This window comes from Garra rufa, chromosome 23, assembly GCF_049309525.1.
Source record: "Garra rufa chromosome 23, GarRuf1.0, whole genome shotgun sequence".
NCBI lineage: Eukaryota > Metazoa > Chordata > Actinopteri > Cypriniformes > Cyprinidae > Garra > Garra rufa.
In genome coordinates, this window is record NC_133383.1 from 9,727,720 (window position 1) to 9,744,507 (window position 16,788).

General features: G+C 38.9%; 2 protein-coding genes across 4 annotated transcripts in view; one reads left to right on the forward strand and one right to left on the reverse strand.

Moving 5' to 3' along the window:
- Window positions 1-7,720, forward strand: part of bmp1b (bone morphogenetic protein 1b) — a 34,567-nt gene extending 26,847 nt beyond the window's left edge. The window contains exons 14-20 of one of the 2 annotated variants that reach the window (XM_073829357.1): window positions 2,549-2,712; window positions 2,788-2,968; window positions 3,243-3,368; window positions 4,559-4,686; window positions 6,318-6,531; window positions 6,616-6,866; window positions 6,974-7,720. In XM_073829357.1, the coding sequence (XP_073685458.1) occupies window positions 2,549-2,712; window positions 2,788-2,968; window positions 3,243-3,368; window positions 4,559-4,686; window positions 6,318-6,531; window positions 6,616-6,866; window positions 6,974-7,108 (1,199 nt within the window). In that variant the 3' untranslated portion in view covers window positions 7,109-7,720. The remainder of the gene's footprint in view (window positions 1-2,548; window positions 2,713-2,787; window positions 2,969-3,242; window positions 3,369-4,558; window positions 4,687-6,317; window positions 6,532-6,615; window positions 6,867-6,973) is intronic. The other variant, XM_073829358.1, reaches the window with a different exon arrangement.
- A 932-nt stretch (window positions 7,721-8,652) lies between these two features.
- Window positions 8,653-15,755, reverse strand: trim69 (tripartite motif containing 69). Of its 2 annotated transcripts, none has more exons than XM_073829845.1 (6): window positions 15,187-15,755; window positions 15,021-15,116; window positions 12,959-13,192; window positions 12,274-12,296; window positions 12,066-12,181; window positions 8,653-10,049 (listed from the first exon to the last, which is right to left on the reverse strand). In XM_073829845.1, exons 1-6 carry the CDS (start codon window positions 15,706-15,708, stop codon window positions 9,505-9,507), a joined length of 1,536 nt encoding a protein of 511 aa, XP_073685946.1. In that variant the 5' UTR covers window positions 15,709-15,755; the 3' UTR covers window positions 8,653-9,504. The 2 variants fall into 2 exon arrangements, with proteins under 2 accessions (XP_073685946.1, XP_073685945.1); XM_073829844.1 differs by having other exon boundaries at window positions 12,066-12,184.
- Window positions 15,756-16,788: the final 1,033 nt, after the last annotated feature.

The following is a 16,788-nucleotide window of genomic DNA, read 5'->3' on the forward strand; positions in this document are numbered from 1 at the left end:
CTCATAACTCTTAAACCAATCCTAATGCATGCCTCAGATTTTTACGTGAGCCTGGTGAAATTTTCAGGTTTTTCACATTTTTTTAAAAACCTTTATTGCCTAGTTTTTGTCCTAGGTTTTTGGCCCGGTCAGAACCAAACCAGTGCACAAAGATTCTCTGGAGAGTGAATTATATATATAAAAAAAAAAAAAAAATTCGACTCCCTGTCGCAAAGGGACGCCAAACTGTTTGAAAGGGGCAGGGCCACTTTTAGTAAAATGCCTATAACTCAGAACACTTATTTAAGAGCTCAATCTGAGGTCAAAGGAAAAAAAATTGCGGAGCTTGGCCACTTGGTGGCACTATAAGAGGGGAAAAAACTTGGCTATAACTGCGCAACCATTTGTCATATTCACGTCATACAATAGAACTTCTTATTCTGGACAACTTTGCATCTAGAACCACTGCTGACAATCAAATAATTTGTTAAATTGTTGAGAAGATGTGTTAAAAAACAAAAAACAAAAACAAAAAAAAAACAGTTTTTGCAAACTAGTCCTAGGTTTTTCACCTAATCTAGGAAAAAACACTGCAGTACAATTCTCTGGACTCTCTAGGTCAATAATTCTTAAAAAATGTTGAAATTTACCCTTTGGGAAGCTATAACGGTGTCGTTTCGTTTAGAAAAGGGGCTCGTCTATATGTACTTAAAAACCTCAAAACTTCAAAAACCTACTGAGCAGTGAACCGTTCTAAATGGGCAGTGCCACTATTAATATAATACCTATAACTCCTGAACGGAATGATATATCTCCGCCAAACTCAGAACACTTATGTAAGAGCTCAATCTGAGATCACAGGACAAAAATCACGGACATTGGCCATTTGGTGGCGCTATAAGAGAAAAAAAACATACAGATGGCTATAACTGCACAACTATTTGTCCTATCAATATGAAAATCAGTGTACACGGTGTATCTCAGAAAACGTGGCCGCCATAGGCAGACGAAATTTGAGCACCTGTTAGACAAGGTTAATGGAGGCAGATCGAAATGAAACTTGGAGGGCCTGTTCGACTCATGGCCCCAAAGGTCTGAGAAAAATTTGAAAGAAATCGGCCACTGAGGGGCGACATAGCATTTTTCATGGTCATAAATGATTGTACGTTGCACAGTTTTTCCGAACTTTCATACAGTATTCATATCATATGATAGAACTTCTTATTCCTGACAACTTTGCCTCCAGAACAACTGCTCTCAATAGAATCTTTTGTTACATTATTGAGAAGATGTAAAAAAACCTACTTTTGCGAACTAGTCCTAGGTTTTTCACTCAATCTGGGAAAAACCACTGCAGTACAATTCTCTGGACTCTATAGGCCAATAATTATCAATAATTGTTTAAATTTACCCTTCGGGAAGCTATAACGGGGTCATTTAGAAAAGGAGCCTGTCCAAATTTTACACAAAATCCTATAAAGCCTAAAGGTAAACTCAAAACTTCACAAAACCTGCTGAGCACATGTGACCGGTGATTCGAAACAAGCATGCAAAGTTTTAAGGGGATGGGACCACATCTGGCGTTATAAGAGTCGTAAATGTCAAAAAAACGTACCACTTCGTTAAAAAATCCTGTGCTGAACGTAACCCCGGGAAGGGCAAATCCAGGTAATTTAAATTAAAATTACCTGGATTTGCCAATAATGCATTTTAGTCATTGATTCAGGTGGGCACAGCCTGCTAAATAATATGTAATGTCTTTTTCCATATATGCTTAAATGCCTCAAGTGTTGAACACCGGTAATTGCTGCTTGCAGCTGTATTTAATATTTTAAATTTGCATTTACTTTTTTCCATTTTAATTTTAATATATATATTTTAATATATTTTTTTTGTAATATGTCTAGATTTTTTTTTTAGTAAAACTAAATGAAATTTGTTTATCAATTAGTGATTAAACGAAAATATTTTCTTAAAATAAATGAACAGAATTTAGTTTTCTGTTCTGTTATGTTTCCTTAAAATAACATAACAGATGTTGCGTATTGTTCCATATGATGGATAAGCCTCGTCCAAAATGGACAATTTTTTTTTTTCTGGTGCATGTACAGTAATCATAGGAGGACTGATGATAGTGCTTCACTAAATCACAAGAAAACCAGCACACAGCAATCAGAAGAAAAAGATCTCTCTTCTATGTTGGGAACTCTCTGCTGAGATTGCTTTTCTTGGCAAAAACAGCAACAAAGACACTTCACTTGTTCTGGAAATATGGAGCTCTAAAAGGCATCCTCATTCAGCACTGCTTATGCATTTATTAAACTGAGCGAGCTTTCAGCTTTATCTTTATGTTTAAGAACCACTTTTTGGATTTCGTGGACTTAAAGCCATTAAATGTTTATGAATAAGTTCTTTAAAGCTTGCGTTCACTTTTCTTTAGATTTACCCAGCTTTTTTTTATTTTTATTGCAATAGCAAAGATTAATAATTTAATTGCTGAATGCTTGAACATTTCTGTCATGCTTGGCGATCAAGCAAACATAATAATGGCTTCTCCATCTGATCCCAGCAGCTGCCTGTGGTGGATTCATCTCCAAACTTAATGGCACCTTCACAAGTCCAGGATGGCCGCAGGAATACCCACCCAACAAGAACTGCGTGTGGCAGCTCATTGCCCCGGTGCAGTACCGCATCACTCTGCTTTTCGATGCTTTTGAGATAGAGGGGAACGACGTAAGTTGATATGTTGCTGTCAAAATGAAATCTTTTCACCTTAATGTTAATTTGTTATTTTCCGTCTGTTCACAGGTTTGTAAATATGATTACGTTGAGGTACACAGTGGCTTGTCCACCGACGCAAAGGTTCATGGAAAATTCTGTGGCACAGAGAAACCAGAGGCGATCACGTCCCAGCTCAATAGTATGCGCGTTGAGTTCAAATCGGACAACACCGTATCTAAGAGAGGCTTCAAAGCTCAGTTCTTTTCTGGTGAGCATGACAATGACCAGTGGTTATCATTTGCAACTTGCAGCCTTTTCTGACAGTTTCAGTTCAAGTAACTTCTGAAAGTTATGTCAGCCTGTCCTTCAGCTAAGAGCTACGCCCAAAAATCACATTTACAGTAATGCACTTACAATAAAAGTCTGTGAGGATCTGTCAAGTTGCCATGAATGTTGGAGACTCTTTGTTTCACTGTTATATATGCGTCTTATGTCAATCAACAGACTACATAATAGCGTACTTCCTGTTTTTTCTCTGACAGACATGGATGAGTGTTCAAGGGAGAATGGAGGTTGCCAGCATGAGTGTGTGAACACTTATGGGAGCTACAGCTGTCAGTGTCGCAGCGGCTTTGTGTTGCACAGCAATAAACATGACTGCAAAGAAGGTCTGGCTTGACATCACTTTACTAATAATTCTTGGATTGTAAAGTATTTGTATTGTGTGATACACTGATTAGAAAGGCAGGGACACAATTATTTGATACATCTAAAATACAACGGAGTGCATTGGAGAATCCTGAACTTGTGAAGGCATTCATTTAAATGCTTCAAAGCCAAAGTCATATAGCTACTGAAACAGCAGTGATTTTTATTTTTTGCAAAGTGCAGTTTAGTTATTGCTCTAAGGCAGCCCTGAAAACATTTCCTTTTGCTTTTTGTAAACACTTTAAACCTAAAGTCATGATTACCTCTTAAAGGAATAGTTTACCCATAAATGTAAATGTCATAATTTACTCACCCGTATGTTGTTCCAAACCCAGAAAAACTATTTATGCATTTATGGTAGGAAATGTACAAAATATCTTCATGGAACATGATCTTTACTTAATATTCTAATGATTTTTGACATTTTTTTGACCCATACAATATATATACACATGCTACTTAAGACTGGTTTTGTGGTCCAGGGTCACAAATTAAGATATGTTTAATGAAACCTGAGAGGGGTCTGTCCCTCTGTTGACTCTATTGTCCATTCAAAACGGTCATAAAGACAGTGTAAAATGAATCCATTTGAATACCAGCAGTTTAATTCAAATGTTATGGATTTATGTGATGAACAGATTTAATTTAAAGAGATAGTTCACCCAAAAATTCTGTCAGGAATTACTTGCCCTCATGACGTTCCAAACCCGTAAGACCATTGTTCCTCTTTGGAACACAAATTAAGATATTTTTGATGAAATCTGATTAAAGAGCTTTCTGAACCTGCATAGACAGCAAGGCAACTGACACATTCAAGGCCCAGAAAGGTAGTAAGGACATCGTTAAAATAGTGACACAGAAGAGAAGAAATTGTTGAACGAAGTTGTTTTTGTTTTCTTTGTGCACAAAAAGTATTCTCGTATAGCTTCATAACATTACGGTTGAACCACGAATTTTACATGGATTATTTTAACAATGTCCTTACTACCTTTTTGGGCCTTAAACATAGTAGTTGCGTTGCAATTTTTGAGTGAACTATCCCTTTAAGTTTTTGTTTGACATATGTCTTAATCTATAAAGCAATATTATGCATCCATTCGCTAATTCTGCATTCCCAACAATCATTTATGTCCTGGTTTTGTGCTTTCAGTGGGCTGTGATCAGGCCATTACCAGTGTTTCTGGTATTATTACAAGTCCAAACTGGCCGGATAAATACCCCAGCAAGAAGGCCTGCACATGGACCCTATCCACCACCCCAGGCCATCGCATTAAACTGGTAAAAGTTTAGCCAGATAAAATGAAAGGTTAAAAATACTTTATATCAGGGGTTGGCAAGTAAGTGTGGCATCGGGCCCACTAGATGGCGGGCCAGAACAAAATTGAAGAAATCAACTGATGAAAAATCCAACCAGTTGCCTGTGACACACTGTTACAATGTCTTTTGTAAGTGTTTTTTGTAACTTTCTATACATTGTAAGACCTCATCGCCACTTCAAGCTTTAACTGGTTACATGGACAACACTTTAAAGGAACACTCCACTTTTTTTGGAAATAGGCTCATTCTCCAACTCCCCCGAGTTAATATGTTGATTTTTACCGTTTTGAAATCCATTCAGCCGTTCTCCTGTTCTGGCGATATCACTTTTAGCATAGCTTAGCATAGATCATTGAATCCTATTAGACCAGTAGCATCGTGTTCAAAAATGACCAACGAGTTTCGATATTTGTCCTATTTAAAACTTGACTCTTCTGTAGTTATATCGTGTGCTAAGACCGGTGGGAATGCAAAGCTTCAATTTTCTAGGGTGATAAGATTAGGAACTACACTCCCATTCTGGCGTAATAGTCAATGAAGTTTGCTGCCGTAATATGGCCGAAGCAGGAGCAGTAATACCACGCAGCACATGTGCAAATGATAAACTAGCTGGGAACTCATTTCTGATAATACTGCTCCTGCTTCGGCCATATTACGGCAGCAAACTTCCTTGACTATTACGCCAGAATGGAAGTGTAGTTCCTAATCTTATCAGCCTAGAAACTCGCAGCTTTGCATTTCCACCGGTCTTAGTACACGATATAACTACAGAAGAGTCAAGTTTTAAATACAACAAATATGGAAACTCGTTGGTCATTTTTGAACGCGATGCTACTGGTCTAATAGGATTCAATGATCTATGCTAAGCTATGCTAAAAGTGATATCGCCAGAACAGGAGAACGGCTGAATGGATTTCAAAACGGTAAAAATCAACTTATTAACTCGGGGGGGAGTTGGAGAATGAGCCTATTTCCAAAAAAAGTGGAGTGTTCCTTTAACTTACATTTACTATGTATTGATTGTAAGATAGCACAACTAACCAGTCTTAGTTTGTGATAACCCCTTATCAATGCAAGATAATTTAGAAGGATGGGAACAAAGCACAAGAGAATTAATTGACTAACCCAATGTAAGGATAATTAGAAAGAGAAACCCAAAACAAATTAGACCAATAAACAAAACATTTAACAAAACTTGTCATGGAAAACACTTGTTGGTTTCGCAGTTTTAACATGTTTGCTTAAATATATTTACAAGATCTGAGGTAAACTGTCTGTTGTTGCTTTCAGTTTGGCTATAAATGTCACACAAAATGATATTTAAACTCACGTTGGACACTTTTAACATTGGAAAAAAGCACATAATTGGTGTTGTTGTTCCAGTTGTTGTAGTTAGTAGTATTCAAAGGAGATTTAAATAAATTGTAACTGTTGCTGTCATGACAGATCTATTTCAGAACCAGCCACTATCAAAATAATCTGGCTGCGGGCGCCGACCAGAAGCCGTCTGTTGCTGACCACTGCTTTATACTCTTGTAACAAAAGGAATGGTTAAAACCATTCCACCAGCTCAAATTGTATTCTCCCCATAGGCTTTTGACGAAATTGATATGGAGGCTCATCAGGAGTGTGCTTATGACCACTTGGAGATATACGATGGCCCAAATGGAAGAGCGACCAGTTTTGGCCGCTTTTGTGGGGGCAAAAAGCCGTCACCTGTCATATCCAGTGGCAATAGCATGTTCCTGCGGTTCTTCTCGGATAACTCTGTACAGAAAAGGGGTTTTAAGGCCTCTCATTCAGCAGGTAGGCCTATGTTTTTTAGTGGTCCTAAGGGTTCTCCATAATGAGTGTTTGATTTCGGTTAACGATAATCGTTCTTGTTCTCAGAGTGTGGTGGAAGTCTGAAGGCAGAGATAAAGACCAAGGATCTGTATTCCCACGCTCAGTTTGGTGACAACAACTATCCCGGAGCCTCAGACTGCCAGTGGGTGATCTCAGCGGAAAAGGGCTACGGGGTAGAGCTCATCTTCCACACTTTTGAGATTGAGGAGGAAGCTGACTGCGGCTATGATTACGTAGAGCTGTTTGATGGCGCTGATGTCAAAGCGCCCAGGCTGGGACGCTACTGTGGGTCTGGGGTAAAACCAAAACTTAAGATTCAACATAAGCAATCATTCTGTTTAAAAATGTCTACACATTTTATGGTGCAATGATTTTTATGTCTTGATAATTTTATCATTTATAGCCGCCAGAGGAGATCTACTCAGCTGGTGATGCCATTGTCTTCAAATTTCACTCAGATGACACCATCAACAAGAAAGGTTTCCATGTTCGGTACACAAGCACCAAGTTCCAGGACACCTTGCACACTAGTAAGTGAGTTCTTGATGACAGAAGAGCTCCAGAGAACATAGCAATAAGGGGCCTCTGATACCTCCTGCGCACCCGTGTTAGTGATGCCACCCAGGGCCCCTTGTTCCCTCCCCTTCACACTGCAAAGTGGTACCAAACCCTTTTGAAAAGCTTGGAGCTTGATATAGGGATATGGCAACATAATTTGCCCTGTCATACTTCAAAGGATCCATTGAAAACTCTATGGAAAATGGAACATCTGAGTGGCAGATATTATCAGTATGAAGAGCTTTGTTGACTGCAAGTCAAGGAGGAAGGATGAATTAGATTCAACATGTCCCTGATGCACTTTTGCCTCCCAGAGATATCTTCAGTTTCTCAAAGGCTAGAAGCTAAAAGACTTTTAGATGATTGTTTTATTATAAAATTAAATAATGAAATACACAAATCATGAGTTTGGAATTGTATAAACTATTCAGTGATAATTACAAGGATTATATCTTTTGTAAAAAGCAATTCTAATTCTACAGTATTTCTTACATGAGACTTGTACATGATTATTCAGACTGGTAGATTCACCTGAAGCGATAAACTGTAAAACAGAAATGTTAATGCTACTAATAAACAACATTTGAGATGACGTTGTATTTTCATTGGCCTTTGTGTATTAAATTAGCTTAGCTTGTTTGTCTTTATGATTTGCTTTTTTTTTTTCTGGTCTCTAGTTTTTGTCAGGCTTGTCTATTAGTTAAGGCGTTTTGGACCTTCCGGCGTGTCAGGCGGCAGACAACCTTAAACCAATTGCCTCGAGGTAATTTATTTATTTTATGAGACAATACATAATAAAATATCAAGGACATAATTTTAAATTGTGATCCATTTGATCCACCACCAGCAGAATCATTAAAGTGCTATCCTTCCGCCGGAAGATCCCTCACACGTAAACAATAACAACGTTGAACTATGTGCTGCGCAGTGATACCTACAAAAACAAGACCAACGTCTTATCTTATGTTTTAACATATGGCTGGAAATATAATTTTTAAAATTTCAACAGTACCAGTTGTAGTTGTTAAAGTTAACAGTTTCAATCTCTTTAAATAAATTGTGCAGCTGACGTCCATGAATTATTTAAGCCCTGCACCACCAGTTATTCACTCTGTAATTACAGGTTTTTTAATTACAACATTCATAACCTTCAATACAGCTAAGACTTTAGTTGTACAAGTGGGACCCCACAGGGCAAAATACAGTCTGATCCGTTACTCATCGTGCGGTGTACGTTTCCTTAATTACTCCATGACTTACTTGGCTAAGTCATTGTGTCGAATTATAAAGTTTGAAAACAAGTGTTTTGGCGTGGGTCTGATTATTTTTACTCTGCGGATCCTAGAATACTACACGCTGAAAGCGTGGGTAGTTCTCCGTCTTTTCGTGTGGACTAAAAGAGCGCGTCAAGAGTGCAATTGCACCTCCTTGTGGTAAGTCAAGGTGACTGCATGGATCTTATGAAGTCTTGAGGCGGGAAAGACTTTGTTAAATCTGTACCAGACAAAAAAATGAAGCAGAACATTTTGTTGGTGTTTTTTTTAATAAGTTTCTTCATTGAGTGTACATGTTTATATCAAAAGTGATATAAAATTATTAGGCTTGTGCCCATCATCCTTTGACTGTAGCCTAATGAGATTTATTGTTTTTTTCCACAGGATATGAATGAGAACTGTGTTTCCTTTTGCACAAAAGCCTAGTTTAAGGCTGCTGTAAGTGTAAGTTTGCACTGATGGCATTAACCTCAACCTGAATTTTGATGTTTACTCTGTTGATGGGCTGATGCCACAAGAACATAATTATAATCTCTTCAAACACCTGAGCTGTGATGTCAAAGGCAGCAGATAGAGGAAAATATAAGTCTATTTTAATGCTTTAAAGATCCTCTAATAATCAATAATCAGTCACTGGATAAATATATATTGTAATACCGGAATACTTCTGATGATATGTAGCTTAAAATACACAGACACGTTTTAATGGCTGTCAATGGAGGAAAAAAAGTGTAGTTACGATCATCTACCAGCAGGGGCTAGCAATCCTAACCCCTTATAAAACTATGGAATATCACAGAAATATATAGACTACATGATATGTGCCAGGTAATGGAGTAACTTGGTAGGTTTAACGTGGGAAAGGGTCATAAGCCATAGTTTCCAACCGTTTTTGAAAACTTGGTTTCATTTTCCATGTGCCTCCACTAACCCACTGGTATGTTAAGACGATATTGCCATATGCACTTTTTCATGTCTCGGAAATTGCTTTACCATTAAACAATTTTCTAAAAAAGCTTAACTTAAAATATCCAGGTCCAGCCTGGTGTTTACATATATATATAAAAGCAATAATAATATTATAAAAGAAAATAAGAAAAATTTAGATTTTAGGTAGGAACACTTTAAGAGGCTCATTTTCATGCACTTTATCCAAGAAGCCCAGGTTGAAATAAGGGAAGAGGTTCTCGGTGAAGGTGTCCTTGAAGGTGTAGAGGTGTGTCATGCTCTCAGCATTGTAGAAGGACACCAGGCCTCTTTTGTAATCCAGATACACCCCGATCCTCGCCAGTGGCTCTTCCAAAGACAGCAATGTTGGCGGAGACGTCCCAGCCATATACTGAACTCCATACGATAGTGAGAGCGTCCAGAAGCCATTGGCAGGCATGGTATTGATGACGCCTTTTCTCGTGACGGATTCTCGAGCGACTCCCACGGTCCACACTGTGCTGCTGTACACCTCCACCTCCCAGTAGTGGCGGCCTTTAGTGAATCCTTGACTGCCCAAGAGAGACAGCGCAGCGTTGAATCGCTGTGGGTTGTCCTGCACTGCGCTGTTAAAGGTCTGGTAGCGCACACAGGTGAGCGAAGATGTGAGACTGAGCCAGGGGTTGGCTGTTTTGGAGTTGAATGTGATGGCTGAGGGAACTAGAAAGGGAACATTGTAACAGTTAGTTCACACATCCCAGAAATAAGACTTTGCTGAACGTTCTTTAACAACTCAACAGTTTTTGAGGAATGTAGCATTGGGTCACTCACTCACAAATGGATCCTCTGCAGTCAGTTTAAATTGTATTTGTCAGTTTAAATAGCTGCTAAAAACATCACAGGTAACTTACATGACTCAAGTCCATCAATGAATGTTTTATGAAGTGAAAATCTGCATGTTTGTAAGAAAAAAATCGATTGTTTAATACATTTCTAACTTCAAACCAACTTCTGGCTAAATTATGAATCTATAATAATAATTCATTTATATAGCGCTTTTCTAGACACTCAAAGCGCTTACAGTGTCAGGGGTATCTCCTCATCCACCCTTAATCCATAATATTGTCTTAATGATTTACATCCTTACAAATATGCAAACTTTCACTTCACAAGACATTCATTGATAGACTGGAGTCGTGTGGATTACTTGTGGTGTTTTTATCAGCTGTTTGGATTCTCATTCAGACGGCACCCATTCACTGCAGAGAATCCACTGGTGAGGGAAGTATGTAATGCTACAACTTCGATGGCCTGAAGGTACGTACATTTTCAACATTTTTGATTATTCCTTCGTTAAAGTTAGTCATTTAAATTTTATGCATTTACACAGCTTGATTTAACATGTGAAAATTCAGTGCCTGGTGAAAGTATTCATACCCCTTAATTTTTCTCACATTTTGTTATGTTGCTTTAAATTACTTTTTTTCCACATCAATCTACACTCCATACACCATAATGACAAAGCAAAAAGCTGATTGTTGCAAATTTATAAACAGTTAAATAACTGAAATAAGTACATTGCATAAGTATTCATACAGGGTACTAGTTGAAGCACCTTTACAGCCTTTTTGGTATTATGCAACAAGCTTTGTACATCGCCAATTGGCAATTATCTGCCATTCTTCTCCTCACCTCTTCACTTTTCAAGATCTGTCAGCTTGGATGGGGGTTGGCAGACGTTTTCAGGTGTCTCCCGAAAGGCTGTGGCTGGGCCATTCAAGGACATTCAGTTGTCTATAAGCCACTCTTGCTGTGTGCTTAGGGTCATTGTCCTGTTGGAAGGTGAACCTTCTGCTTAGTCTGAGGTTCTGAATGCTCTGGACTGGGTTTTCATAAAGGCTCTATATCTCTATATATGATGCTTCGAATTGAGGGTCATCAGACCAGAGAATATTGTTTCTCACAGTCTGAGAGTTCTATAGGTGCTTTGTTGCAAATTCCCAAGTGGGTTTCCATGTGTCTTTACTGAGGAGATGATTGATGTTTGTCCTTCTGTAAGTTTCTCCCATCTGCATATATGATCATGGATCTCAACTAGAGAGACCATTAGCTTCTTGATCACCAGTCTAAGCAAAGGCCCTTCTCCATCAATTGCTCAGTTTGGCCAGGAGACCAGCTCTAGGAAGAGTCTTATTTGTTCCAAACTTCTTCCATTAAGGATAACGGAGACATGCTGCGAATTTCAATGCAGCAGAATTTTTTTTCTTAACTCTTTGTTAGATCTGTGTCTTGACACAAGTCTATCTTTGAGCTCTACAGGCTGTTCTTTTGACCTAAGAGCTTGGTTTTTGCTCTGATATGCATTTTCAGCCGTTAGACCTTTTATTAAAACGTGTGTGCTTTTCCAAATTATACTTATTTAAATAAATTTCCCATAGGTTAACTCCACTTGAAGTATAGCATCTGCAAGCAATACGAATGCTCCTGAGCTAAATTTCAAGTGTCCCAGATAAGGGTATGAACACTTATGCAATGTATTCATTTCAGTTTTTAAATTTCAAAAAAAAAAAATCTAAGTTGTTACAAACGTGTTTTTGCTTTGTCATTATGGTGTATGGAATGAAGATTGGTGTGGAAAACAAAGTTATTTAAAGCAGTTTAACAAAACATTTTAGGGGTATGAATACTTTCGCAAAGCACTGTAACTTTATTTTTCATTTAGGATCATTCTCAAACCTGGATAGATGCTCCCCTTCAGTGACTTCCACACTCTGTACTGCAGGGGCCCGGCGAAGCGGCCCTCACACAGTCTGGGTGGCGTCAGTACTGGCTTCTCAAACTTCGGTGGCTGCCTGCTTGAAACAACAAAAGCCCAGACACAAAAACAATTCAAGCACTTCCTCATGAAAATATTAAATGTAAAAGATCCATAGAGGTCTCTCACCTTTGAAGCAGGCCCTTTATACTCTGCAAAAAAGACAGGAAAAAGGGGATTGATGAAATTGGCTCAGTTCGAGAGGCAGGCACAGAAGTTTTCCGCATGAGATCAGTATTTGAAATTAAGCTACACCTCCTTTTTTCATCTGCGACTCTGGAAAATCCCCTTGCGCTGCATTAATGGCATTATCTTCCTATTGCAAGTATGAGATCATAACATTGTATCCTGTGTTGACCCAAGTGATATCCCACAGAGCTTTCAGTTTGCAGTTAACTATTTAAATGATTATTTAAGATAAATAAGTTCTTTTCAGATTTGAAATGTCTAGTTTTTACATAATTAATACATATTTAGTATCATTTGTATGATTACATTTCATTGCATCTCAAGAATCTATTTTATAATGCAATTAACATTCTGTCTTTCTTTAAAGGGTCGTTTACACTGAGAGCAAATCACTGGAGGTCAGCAGGTCTCTGTGAAACTGACTGTAAGTAGGCGTTCCTCCTCTACTGAAATATCCAACTGTATCTGGTACTGGGTTACACAAGCTTCACTTTCTGCGCACCCTTTGCCAACAATCCGACACTGTAGTTTCACCTTAAATCACCACCTCCAATGAAATTAAATGTCTTCTCGTTGCTTTGGTTCTACAAATATCTGTCAGTGTGATGTGTGGCTTTGCACTCACCCTGAGTAGTGTGTAAGGATCCTGTTCGCTGAGTTTGTCCTCAATGTCGTTCATCGCTCTGCGCAGGCGTGATATCTCCACACTGAGCAGGGCTTTGTGCTCATCCAGCCTTATCAGCTCTCGACGTTCCTCCGTCTTCAGCTTGACCTGCAGGAGTTTCTCTTCCTGGTACAGGAACTGATGAAGCTCGCTGAACTGTGCCTCGATTCTCTGCTTCAGATCTGCAGTGTGGTCCTGGGTAGAAAAACAAGAGGATTTCAGGTGATGGTTTGGCCTCAGAGGTTAAATTCAACATGCATTTGGCATTTACAACTTGGTTGACACAGAATACTTAAAAAATGTGTTGAAACTGAATGGATCGTGAAACATTTTCTCTTTTTTTGCAGAATGGAGTCTGAAAGGATTTTGGTGAGTCTTAAGCACTGAATAACTGAAAAAAAGCAGCATTTGCAGGGTTTAGGCACTTTGAGGCATTTAAGCACATATAAAAGACCTTACATATTATTTAGCAAGCCTGTAACCACCTAAATCAATTATTTTTAAAAGTCATTAACGGTTTATTTGACAGCAGTGGTTCTAGAGGCAAAGTTGTTCGGATTGAGGAGGTCTATCGTATGATATGAATATTATGCGCATGTGTGGAAAAACCGTGCAACGTATATTTGTTTCTGCCCTTGAAAAATGTGATATCGCCCCCTCGCCCCAGTGGCTGATTTTTTTCACATTTCTCATTGACCTTCAGGGCCATGAGTTGAAAAGGCCCGCAGAGTTTCATTCCGATCAACCTCTGTCAACCTTGTTTAATAGGTGCTTAAAGTTCATCTATGCCTATGGATACTTATATTTCTTTATAGATGCTTGTGGCTTTTGGACCAAGACCGTGCACACTGATTTTCATGTTGATAGGACAAATGGTTGCGTAGTAATGGCCATTTTTATGTTTTTCTTCTCGTATAGCACCACCAAGTGGCCAAGCTCCACAACCTTTTTATGTAACCTCAAATTCAGCTCTTCAGCTGCGTTCTGTTCAAAAGTTACAGCCCGTTAAGTAAAGGTGGGCAAGTTCGGCCTTTGAACGTTTTGGCGTCCCTTTGCACTGGAAAGTTGAAAGTTTAAATTTTTTTTTTTTTTTGATAATTATTGATATTCACTTTCCAGAGAATCTTCCTGCACTGGTTTGGTTTCAATCGGGTGAAAAACCTAGAACTAGTTTGCAAAAGTAGGTTTTTCAAAAAAAGCAAAATACCCCCAAATTTCGCCAGGGTGACGGACAAAGCCAAGGATTCCAACCACATGGCACTTGAGTCTGCGACGAACAGTTTAGGAGTTATGAGCAATTTCATACTTTTAAATCAAGCCAATTGGGGCGAGCCTTGGTGAAGCTGTAGACGGTGTGAGTACTACCATCCCTCCAAGTTTCAAGCCTGTACAACTTGAGGTTTGGTCTGCCCGATCAGTTTTACATGGAGATTGCTGATTCTTGACTGTTGCAACAATTACAATAGGGTTTCACCGCTACATGCTTGAAAAAATAAAAAAGTGCAAATAGTGATAGATGCTATTTACACTATATAAAAAATAAGTATTTTCTTTGCAATAATAGCAGTTACATTGTGTTTATACTACTTGGTCCAAACAGTGGCAGATATCTGCACCTATGTAGGCTATTGTAGAAAATTATAAAACAGTATGCAATAATAACATATTGAGTCTAAATTATAACTTTTAATAAAATTATTAAATGGATGCTGCTTTGAAGCCCTCCCTAATGTTACACCTAACCTTAACTAACAAAACTGCATGTCTTGCTTCTGCAGAACATGAAAGTCAATGGAGTACAATGTTGTTTTGATGTCATTGTATGGGCAAAAAACGGTGCACAAAAAGTTCCAAAACAAAAACAGAAACATTCTTTTGGAACCTTCATTTTTAAAGACTGCAAATCACAGACTTTTCATTTTTAGGTGAACTATACTTATGAACCTACAAGTAAAAACTTGAAATGTGTCAAGAATTTAGATGAGATAGTGGGGAGTGTGCATGAGGTTTAGTTTCCTCTTACCTTCAGTTTCTTCACCTCCTCTTCGGTCACTCTTTCACACTCTAAGGCAGTGTTGAGCTCTTTTTGAAGAGCATTTGCTGAAGTGGTTAGAGAAGCCTGTTCAACACAAACACAATGAGTTTTCAGCCTAGCTGAGGAAGTTAAAAACCATGTTTTTGATTCTTACCCGATATCTCTGCTGTGCATCATGCACGCATACCAGCGTGTGAGCCCGGTGATCCTGAGAGATCCCGCACACCAGACACACCAGCTCTTGATCTTCCTCACAATAAAGCTTCAGCTCTTCTCTGTGTCGGCCGCAAAGTGGGGTCGGAGGAACCATGTCCGTAGACAACCCGGTCAGCCGTCCCCCACTTTCCTCTATCCCCTGGCAGTAACTCTCCACGATGTTGGCCACAATGCGGTTGGGTCGGTAGCTCTGGCCTGGAAAGACTTTCCTGCACTGAGGACAGGAACCAGATCCACCCTGTCCTTTTCCACGAGGGTTGCTCCAGTAACTCGCAATGCAGGCCTCGCAGAAAGTGTGGTCGCAGGGCAAGGAAACCGGCCGCTTGAACAGGTCCAAGCAGATGGAGCAGGTGAGATCCCTGCTTAGGCGCTGTGCAGAGCTCTTGGACACTCGAGGGCTGATTTCAGCCCTCAGTTTTTGCTTGTCCATTTTGTCCTGCGTGGGAAGATTGTTGGACATCTAGTGTGATCTCCTGTGCTGTTCTTCTCTCTGTCTCTTCTCTCCCAGCTTTCTCAGAGCTCTGGCCCTGTCTTTCCTGTTGACTATGAGAAAGGATAGGGGGAGCTGAGGGGGCGGCTCTTGTCTCAGGCTTGATCCTGCCAAAAGTTGCCTGGAGTTGCACGTCCCCTCTTTTTTGCTTCAACATGACGTCAGACCTACAGCCAGGAAACCAAGAACCTGGACATGGACTGTTTATTTTTTGAGAAACCCTCTTCTATGCATTGGTCCTCATGAATTCTGTTATAAGAAACTTTATTGCACAAACACAGTAACCTGGTATTTATCCAAAACCTTTTAATCCCCTCCATATGACTATGCGTATGTCAGCACAAACAGCTTTGTGAGTAAAACCAGATGTGCCCTACTTTTTCACGCTTTCTTTTTTAAACTTTCATAAGTTTTCTGATGCATATTTTTTAATGTTTGATCTCACAACCTCCACCCAGTTACTTTATAATATTTAATTTTATCTTTAAACAGAAAAGCATTTTTTTTTTATTCAATTTTATTTATTTAACAAAATATTTTATTTTATTATTTCTAAACCGGAATGCTACTTTTTGCACCCTGTTAGCTTTTAAATATTTTATTTTATTATTATTATTTTTTTTATTTCAACCTGAAAAACTACTACTATTCTCTGTACTTTGTAAGGACTGTTGAGGTTTTTGGTGGTGCATGTCTCTGTCCTTAGTGAAACGATATTTTGTTTTCTCTCCTGATTAAGTTAATTTTGATCCGTTATTACAATAACAAAATTGTAATTTAGTATTATTTTAGTCTAAAATAGCTCATTTTTCACAATTAGTATTTGAGATGACTGTTAAGACAATTGTTTGTCTAGCTGAAAGGGCCATTGTGGTCTGCACATGCCTGCAGCAGTGGCTGCTGTAATCTCAAGGGACTGCAAACCAAAAAGAAAGCGTTGGACTTGAACTCCCTCCCCATGTTCCCCAGGACCGCTCGGCCTACGCTTCCTTCCTGTTCGTTTGGTATTGTTAAGGTTCATTTCCATATATCCTGCCCCTCTTCCAAGCT